At 33.8% G+C, this 10,112-nt stretch overlaps 1 protein-coding gene across 3 annotated transcripts; it reads right to left on the bottom strand.

The window, feature by feature from the left end:
• Positions 1–2,968: 2,968 nt before the first annotated feature.
• On the bottom strand, positions 2,969–9,334 carry LOC106769931 (DNA repair protein RAD5B). Of its 3 annotated transcripts, none has more exons than XM_022785130.1 (18): positions 8,525–9,334; positions 7,807–7,940; positions 7,540–7,675; positions 7,394–7,447; positions 7,097–7,243; positions 6,846–6,997; positions 6,680–6,761; positions 6,376–6,585; positions 6,129–6,272; positions 5,896–6,048; positions 5,667–5,734; positions 5,439–5,561; positions 5,257–5,356; positions 4,921–5,033; positions 4,182–4,830; positions 4,034–4,105; positions 3,870–3,947; positions 2,969–3,366 (listed from the first exon to the last, which is right to left on the bottom strand). In XM_022785130.1, the coding sequence occupies exons 1-18, from the start codon at positions 9,227–9,229 to the stop codon at positions 3,244–3,246; spliced, it is 3,243 nt and encodes a 1,080-aa protein (XP_022640851.1). In that variant the 5' UTR covers positions 9,230–9,334; the 3' UTR covers positions 2,969–3,243. The 3 variants fall into 3 exon arrangements, with proteins under 3 accessions (XP_022640851.1, XP_022640850.1, XP_014511225.1); XM_022785129.1 differs by having other exon boundaries at positions 3,849–3,947; positions 8,525–9,333; XM_014655739.2 differs by having other exon boundaries at positions 3,849–3,947; positions 6,680–6,758; positions 8,525–9,333.
• Positions 9,335–10,112: the final 778 nt, after the last annotated feature.

Raw genomic sequence — 10,112 nt, 5'->3', positions numbered from 1 at the left:
GTTACATAATCTACATACAATCGTCCTTGAAAAACGTAACTGAAATTTTTTAGTGAAATTTTTATTTACAATAACGTTGAATCCACAATATTCTATACATTATGATATTAATCACGGTTTAAGATGGTTTTTTAATAGTTTAATTAAATATAAGATGAATTTGATTTTGGTTCTTCAAATTAAAAAGAAATTATGGTCTATAATTGAAATAAAGATTTAGTAAACTATATTTGAAGGAATAAGTTAAGACTGAAGAAATTAGTTAGTCTCTAAATTTGAAGTACTATAATATTATATATATATATATATATATATATATATATATATATATATATATATTATTAAATGATATTTTTAACTTCTAGATAAATTCAGTTTGTTCATACACTAATTCAATAAATATGACAACAACAAATACTGAACGAGTTTATATATATATTGATAAGACAAGTTTACCAATATATATTATACAAGTTTGTTTCTTCATATGCAAATTATACCAATCTGTTAATACATAATAGATGATTTTGTCCATTCCTGATTAAAGAGTCTTGCAATGCAATTAAATAAGTTTGAATATACATTGATGGGACATTTATGTCCATACATTATAGCAACAAACACTAGACAAGTATGTCTATACATTGATTAAACAAGTCTAACCATATATATATATTAAACAAGTTTATATCTACATTATTTAATTTAGTTAGTTAGACAAGTTTATTAACACATATTAGACGAGTTTTTTCACTCACTAAGTAGAAAGTCTTGCAATATATATTACCCAAGTTTGAATATATACTTATTAGACAAGTCTAGCAATACACGAATATGTATGTATACTGATTAACAAGTCTAGCAATACATATTATGTGAACTTATCAATATATTGATTAGACGAGTCTAACAGTACACATCAAATCAGTCTCTTCATACATTAATTAGAAAAAATATAGCAAAAAAAAATACACAAAATTATCTATCAATAATTAGATGAGTATAACAAAAAAATATTAGACAAATCATTTCACACGTTGATTAGACAAATGTAACAAAAATTATTAGACAAATATGATAATACATTGATTAGATGAACAAAGCAAAAAAACATTATACGAGATTGTTCATGTATTGATTAAACAAATTTAACTATACACAATATATGAGCCATTTGTATATTTATTAGACAAATCTGACAATATACATTAAACAAGTCTTTCAACATATAAATTAGACAAGTCTATTAATAAGCATTAGACAAGTTTGTGTTTGTTTACTGTTTAGATGAATCTTGCAATACACATTAGATAGGTCTATTCATACATTGATTAGATGAATATAGTAAAAAACATTACACAAACTAATAATACACATTAGACGACCCATTCATATACAGATTAGATGAGTATAGCAAAAAAATATCAAATGAGTTATTCCATATATTGATTAGATAAATCCAAAAATATACATACACTGATTAGATAAATTTTATAACAATTAAAAAGTTTCTCCATACATTAATTTTATTTTAGTATTTAAATATTAAATATGAAAGTTTATTTACACAAGTTTCCACTCATTATTCATTAGTCTGAAAAGAAAAGTTTTTTCTTACATGTATCTCCACCATTAATCTAAATAGAACAAATAACATTTTCATGAGAATAGAAGTGTTAGGAAAGTACATATTTAATTTTGGATCCTGATTTCAGTCAAAATCTTGTCAATAAAATTATATATTCACAGTCTGAAAGTTCTTTTCTCTATTGTTTTAGATACATTTATCAAACAAAACAGTGAAACAAAAGGAAACAGCAAAAGTAAGTTGTGTAAAAAATGTTAATTGAGAAGTCATTATTTATGGTAGCAATGAAAATGAACCCAACCAGACAGCTGCACTTTCGTCCAAATTCGAATACTGCATCCCACGCCGCATATCTTACAAAACGCCCTTCTGTTGCACCATGCTGCTTTTCTTTTCATGAAAGTGACCAAATCTTTTGCTTTATTAAAACAATACAAATTTTTCCCAATAGTTTTTCATATATTTATATTTAATAAATCTCTTTTATAATTTTATAACTTTCAATAAATTTTAACAAATAAAAAAACGAGCTAAAAGTGTACTTCGAACATCCTTTTGTCACTAGATAAACCCCAAGTGTTTCTCTTAAATGTAGGAAGTTTCATTAAAAATAGTACAAGATTATTTCGTTTGCATGATGAGTCGATACCGATATTCAATTCGAGTATGAATAAAAAATGAGACAATGTTTAGAAAATAGAAAATTTAAATAACATGAAGTATTTGTAGATTATGGTAAAAGTAATATGAAAGAATCAAAGAAAATTTTCTCTATATATTTTTCTAAAATTGTCATTATTTTGAACACAAATTATTAAACCGGTATTTTTTTCCAACTCAATTGAACAGGTATTTAAAACAAGCCTAAACATAATTCAAATAGCATTTAATTTCATCTGTCGTAATCAAGTTGCGGACAAATGATTTTAAAAAATAGTTTCAACTAACGTTTCCCGTTAGTTGTGGATGATTACGATTGACAACAAAAATATTGGTGTAGACCACAATAGTTATGCTAAATAATAATATAGTGTCAAATTAATAATGAATAATACAATTTGTGATATTAAAATAAACCAAAAAATAAATAAATACTAACTCTTTGAAATAAAAGAGTAACTTAATGCTTATATTTGGACTCAACAGAAAAAACCTATAAAGAGTGATTGAAAATCTAAAGAAATTAAAATTGCAATAAATAACGTAGAACATGACTAAAAGATTTGACTGAACAAGTCAACATAAGTTTTGGTGGCCTAATATGCTTTCGTGTTCATTCATTAAAGACACATTTCAACAAAACTTTAACAAAAGCTTTTCCGTTTTGGCTTCTCTAGGAACTATGTTGTTTCTTTTGGTTTCTATTCAGTAGCTATGGAAAAAAAAACAAGGTGCAATATTATTTTATTGATTCACCTTTAACGTGATAAGTTAATGGAAAATTCTATTCCTGGTTTCCCATTCTCTAAACTGACAAGGATGACAAAAAAGGAAGCAACCACTTTTACCATAAGCACTGAAGCCTATATATAAACAAAAACAGTGGGCTTCCTTTTTTGTGATCAAATAACATTAAATGATATATGCACAGAAAAGGACTCAAAAAGCTATACAAAATTGGCTTTGTAGATAAAAAGGAGGCTCAATAAATTATCTCACGTGAATAGCATTTTGAGGTCTTGGATCCTAGCAGACCGAACCTCATCATCGGTGAGGGTACCAGATATCATCCTTTGTTCCCTGGCCTGCACTTGTTGCAAACGATCTTCCACTGTGTCCTGTTTTCACATCACTCATTAACTCTTGTCATAGTTGATAAAAAATGTGAGGAAAATAAAGTCAAAATAACGTGCCAACTTAAACCAAAAGAAAAGTTAGTCCAAGTCACCCAACAAAAGGATAAAAGCTGGGGGACTGCTTGTGAAAAACGTGAGAAAATACCAAGGAGAAAAAAATTTATCAGAGCCTTAAAATGGTGAACAAATTTGAACTATATCAAGGCAAAGCCATTTAAAATAAAATAATCAAAGGGTAGGAAAAGCAGGGAAAAAGAAGGGAAGTGTGGGCTTATCAATTAATGACAAATCAAGTAACGCCGTTTGGCTAAAAGAAAACTTTGAATATTCCAAGTCCATTCCGAAACATTTGACCAATTAGGAAGTCGGCAAGAGAGGTATCTCGGTTTAAGAAGGGTATGCATGATTGCATCTGTGTTTTTATTTTCTTAGGTTGTAAGCAATTTGAAAATGGATCGGCTAACCTTCACAATGAACCTTCTTACTTTCACTCTACGGTTTTGTCCTATGCGATGAATTCTCATTATGGCTTGCTCCTCAAGAGCAGGATTCCACCATGGATCCTACATTTACAACACAATGTTACCACATAAGCTTGAAGTTGTTCGACGGGTAGACAATGGAGAGAAGGGAAATAGGCATAGCATACCATAATGAAAACATTTGAGGCTGCAGTTAAGTTCAAGCCAACACCACCAGCCTTTAGCGACATCAGCAAAACCTGTAACATGAAGTGATTCAGTGGCGCTATTTTCGATTGAAATGGAAAATAAAAAGTTCAAATTGATTTCACTTACCCTTTTCTCCCTTGTTTTATTGAATTCATCCAGAACTTTCTCCCTCTGTTTCTGCGTCAATTTTCCATCATATCTCAAAAAGCCAATGCCTCTCCGCCTCAATGGATTCTCCAAGAGATCAAAAAATGAAGTCCACTGACTGAAGACAATACTCTTTTCACCCGCGGGTGAGTTCAGAATACCTTCCAGGAATTCGAATAGCTTTGAAAACTTCGAAGACTCTGTCACATTGTTCTTAATATCGACCTTGAATGGGCTTTCAGACGGACAAGTGATCAGATCATCTTTCTGGAGCAAATTACGACACATTGGACATTGGCCACCCGCCGGGGTGCCCCAGCAACTGAATAGACATTCTCTACAAAATTTATGAGCACACGGTGTAAACACTGGATCTTCTGGAGATTCCAAACATACTGCGCATTCTCCAGGGTCGCCCTTTTGAATATTCTCCAAAACCTCTTCAATGTATGCACGAGGTTGGATAGAGTCCGGAGAAGCGAAATTAAGTAATATACTTGCGAGTTTGTTCACCTCTGCTTGCAGCTGTGGATCATCTTGATTGCTTTCGTTGGGTGAACCAGTATCAGACTGAAGAAATCTTCTTGCGATTCTGCCTAAGTCTGCATACTTACGGGAATCGCTTCCGCTTCATATACGAGGGAAAATAGTATCAGAGGCGGAAAAATTGGGAGAGGGAAACATGTAAGAGCATTTGAATGTGTTTTGCCAGGCCTACCACATAACCAAAAACGGATGGTTACAACAGCGTCTCAACTGCATTAGAAGGTCAAGGATATTGGCATAATGGTGTAAAACATTTCCTTGTGCAACGTACTGATCAAATTGAACCTGTTTACATTTGGATGATAAAAGTCTTGAGATAGTAAACACTCCAAGCACATTAAAACCAACAGCAATCCAAAGTGCTTAAGATATTAATTAGTTTCTAGATAAAACATGTTTGAGAACAGCTACTATTAACACATAGACTGACTTCATGGAAAAGAGATAAAAATGAAACTAAATTTATTCGAAACTAAGCACAAATCAGAAATCGTGGTACAAAACTTACTTTAGATCGCTCGAAAAGGGTTTCGTAGAAGTCACGTTCACACTCTGATTGTTTACATTCAATCAATTCAATGTCAATTGGAGGCAGGAGAAGTATAGGCCTGGAAAACGTGTGATATTATTAAAAAATATACATTTGAGTTGGCAACAAATGCGCAATTCAAGTGAAGCGAGAATCACTACCTTCCCTCTTTATCTTTCGATTCCTTCGTTCTTCTTAGCATTAGCATCTTCAAAATGGCTTTGACCAGCTTCAGGGATCTTAGATCACCATTCTCATAAGGCCTTTGAATCAACTTCTGCCACCTGTGCACATGTTTCCATCAACAAAATAAATATTGATTCTCTAAATAAAAAAAAAAAATATTTCTCTAAACAAACATGTAAGTTAGAATCACATTCTTTTCGTACCATGCCCAGTTGCACCAAGGTTCAACACGCAAGAAACACAAGAGACTGTATAGGTCCTCCAAGCTATTCTGCAATGGAAATGACATTTCACAAAAGGTGGTGAAAGGTGAAGTAAATATTTTGATCTGGGAAAGATGGAAATTAAATTCCACGTGGAATAGTGTTCTTTTAACCTTGCAATTATAATCTGATTACAAATAATGTTCGCCTGAAAACTAAAAAGACAAACCTGAAGCGGTGTTCCAGTTAGACACCAGCGGCTGTGTGCTGAGAGAGTAAAAGCAGCCTGGGAAACCTGACTTCTATGGGCTTTTATATTATGAGCTTCGTCCAGCACCACCCTGTACCATTGGATCTTGTGGTAGATGCTATTGCATCCATTCTGGTTTCAAAAGCCAGAGAACCTTATATGAAGAAGGTTCACTACAAAAATGGTACAAAATATAAAGGAATATTTCTTACATTTTTGTATTCAGCTGATAGGACACCATAAGTTGTTAGGACAACGTCATGCCCTGAGATGAACAAGAGATCATCGGTTCTTCCGCCACCATAATGAACAAATATGGATATACTACCGCGCTTTGAATGCGTTTCGAGCTCATCCTGCGGAAAATAAATACTTGTTAACTACAATATACCATTTAAACTATGAAGAGAAAAGACATATATTTTCTTCTCGATTTGGTATAATGCAGAGGACACTCGCCTTCCATTGACCTAACAAAGCCAAGGGACAAACAATTAGAGTGCCACCCTCGACTTTATGCATCGCGTAAGCGTTCTTTCTTTTATTTGCTATAATATCATCGTGTCCATTTATCGCATCCTTGTTTTCTGAGTTGCCTCGGCCTGGATTACTGAGTATCAGAGCAATTGTCATAACGGTCTTTCCAAGTCCCATTGCATCCGCTAGAATCTAAGGCCAAAGATGAAAACATAAATAAAACCAATTTTGTAAGCAGGTAAAATTATTTAATCTTCAGATAATTTATGGCCTCAAACAAACTCACTCCTCCTCTTGCCATCTCAGTTGTTTTGGGAAATTTATTTGAAGCTTCTCCGGTAAATGTATTGACATAAATAGTCCTTCTGCTGAAAGCAAGTAAAGTTAAGATAACAGCATTGAGGAGAAAACCCTAATTGTGTTTGCTGAATAAATTTCTATTAGTACTTTACCCCTTGCATATAGTGTAGGCTGACCAGCAGGGATGCAGAGTTCTTTCTGCACTCTCAACATCCATTCCCTTCTCGATTTCATCCATCCAATACAGAGCCTGCTTCTGGTAAGGCTTTAGATTACACATAAGTGTCTTTGGGGCTTCCTTCTCCTAGAGCAATACAAAGAGACAAGTTAATTTATCACAAGTAACCGTTGAGATAAGTTTTAAATATAAACATTTGAAATAAAACACTTCAAAGCTACTTACCTTTAAGTCATAGATTTCTGCAGCTCCAACAATTTTGTTTAAAGCTGACTCTGAAAGAGCCTGTTCGTCATTATTTTGCTCGGGAATAGGCTCGCTACCCTTTCTTCGCTTGATCAAATGCAATGCTGCAGCTTCATCTGACCCAGCCTGTTGAAATCAATAGCATAATAAACCGTCTTTGCACGAAGAAATTGCTTACAGGATCAAGTAACTTTCACAACCGAATACACTATCTTGGACAACATCATGCAAACTATAATACATTAAAAGAGAAGGATAGAAAATAGTAAATCGTACCCTTGGATAGAGCAACCGCTTTCGAGAATCTATATCTTCTAGCATGAATTCAGCCTAGTTAAATGTAGCAACCACCGATTACAGAACGCATAATTAAAAAAAAAAAAGGCAAAACAAGAATTAGAGAGATGAGGAGAGTCGATTACCTTTCGAGATGGCTTGATCTCTAGCATTTTTAAGAGCGCGAGAATTGGGTACATAGTATCATCAATTTTACCACAAGCCTCTAGCCTCCAAGAGGTGTCAACACGGTCGGCAAACACAGAGTTGTGAATAAAAAAGCTGCAAGAAAAATTCAACAATTCACCTACCAACAGACACAATACAATTTGACATCCAAATGCAAATGAATGCACAAAAAAAACTTCCATCGACACTATCTGTATCAACAGACGGAGCTATAAAGATTATACCTCACTAAAAACAGAATCTCTTGCATCATCTCTAGTTTATCTGGGGCAGCAATGCATCGGCCTCGAACCTTGACCTTTCCAGAGCGCATAAGTGGAATCACAATCTTTGCCCACTCCATTGGCATCCTCCCAACCTGAAGCCACCACACAAAGCACCATCAAGCCTAACTCTTACATACTCACTTATAAACTCAAATTCACTAAACACGTACTATTTGTTGTCTTCCACAGGTATATTCAATCAGAAACAGACAACAGATACCTTGTCGAGCAAATATTCAAACATCAGGTCCTCAAATTATAAGTACCCCTTTTCGAAAGACCTAACTTTCATAACCTAGGTACATTCACACCCATACATTATATTTAAATATATAGTACACACATATATACACATCATGTAACACCGTAGATCACTCCTGAATCACTTTTGGCACTAAATATTGATATTCAAACATTAATTAGTCGTATTAAAGAGATTAACTGCTACCGCTGGACTAAGGGAAAACACACACCGGTATATATATACACGATATACATGTATACACAAACACATAAATATATACAAACACGCCCGTACATACATACATGCATGTACACGTAAACACACGTATGCATTCATATATAAACATATAGTACAAACATATACCACGTTCAGTTAAATCTTAAACACACCTAATCATAAACAATCTCAATAACAATCAATGACAACAACTACCTCTCCAGAACGCTTGGTTGAAACACGAACGATCAACTGAGACTTCCTCGAGTAAGTCGGCAGAGGAAAGTTGAAATGAACGATTTCATTGTCCACCAATCTGCGCACTCCTCTGGCAGTCGAAACCGCAACCTCAGCCTTCCTCCCAAGCAAGAACCATCCAGCCTCCTCCGGAAACTCCCCGTCCTCGAGATTAGGAATATTCCTCTTCTCCACAGCCTTGCGCACCGGCACCACCTCCACATCATCACTAACTGCTGTTGTCTGCACCGGTCGAACCGGTTCCGACACCATCCTAACCGGTTGAACCGGTGGAGTTGATTCTGCCTCATCGCCTTCCTCCTCCTCTTCTTCTACTTCTTCTTCAAATGGCGCCATCGATTTCAAAGACTCTCCTTTGGAAGCGACCTTCGTGTTAGTGCACTTGAGAAACTCCTCGAGCCTTTGTCGTGGTTGCTGTTGCTTTTTGTTCAGTGCGTTGAAATAAGAAACATCGAAGCCGGTTTCGCCTTGTCCTTCTTCTTGGACAGCATTGTTCTCGTTAGGGTTTGGCTGCACGGCAAGAACGCGCGCGCCGCCGTTGCTGGTGGTGGAGCGGACCACAGTGAGAGGCTTCGCGGCGATGACAGGCTTGCCACTGCGGAAGAGGAACTTGCGAAACGCTCCTGGAGGTGGCGATGTTATGGAAGGTTCTTCTTCCTCCATGGATACAAAATCGTTGCAGAATACTAAGAAAAAGAAAGAGAGAAAGAAACGAAATGAAAACGACGATAGTGAGAGTGGTGTGAGTGGCAGACAGGGTTTTGTTATTGGAATAAGCGCTGGTTTTTCAGTGGCGCGAAATTGTTTCGTCCTTTGGCGCCGTTGATTCATGGTTTCAAAATAAGGTTTATGTATTAATCAAAAAATAATTAATTTCCATGCTAAATTAATTAATTTATAAATATAAAGTAAGTATAAATATGTTTTTAATTGTTGGGAGACAAATGGGCTTTAATTTTGTTCCACTGATTTTTTTTATTTATCCAAAATTAAAAGTCAGCTTTTTGTTCTTAATATTATGAGTCTCACTATTTAATGTTGGAAAATATGTAAATTGATCTATATAACACCAGGAAAAAATTATTGAGATTCATTAATAGATTATATTTAAAAGTAATTATTTAAATTTTTTTAAAAAATGAAAAGAAAGATATTTAGAAAGACTAAAACAATATTTCAAATTTTATAAAGAGAACAAATTTAAAAAAAAATGAAAGAAACACTAGTTAACTTTACAAAAATTAAAAATATATTTACACAATGTCAAAAAATTGAAATTAACTTCTTTTTATCTTCATTACAGTATATATGGAAAATACTTTAAACTTAAGCAAATTAGTATATTTAAGAAATAGTCTTTAAGTATTTATGTTAGAATTCAATTTAGCAATGAATATATTTTAAAAAAGAAAATAAAAAGAGATTCTCTAACAACTAGAGTTAACTCGTATAAATTAATCTTAATCCTTTTAAAAATATTTTTTGTTTTTTGTTTTCCTGTGTTTATGAATTATCCAAATATATTAATTTATCAGTCTCTACAAAA

The sequence above is a fragment of the Vigna radiata genome, chromosome 8 (genome assembly GCF_000741045.1).
Source record: "Vigna radiata var. radiata cultivar VC1973A chromosome 8, Vradiata_ver6, whole genome shotgun sequence".
NCBI classification, from domain to species: domain Eukaryota; kingdom Viridiplantae; phylum Streptophyta; class Magnoliopsida; order Fabales; family Fabaceae; genus Vigna; species Vigna radiata.
The sequence above is the reverse complement of the archived record's forward strand: the minus strand, read 5'-3'. Positions and strand labels throughout refer to the sequence as shown.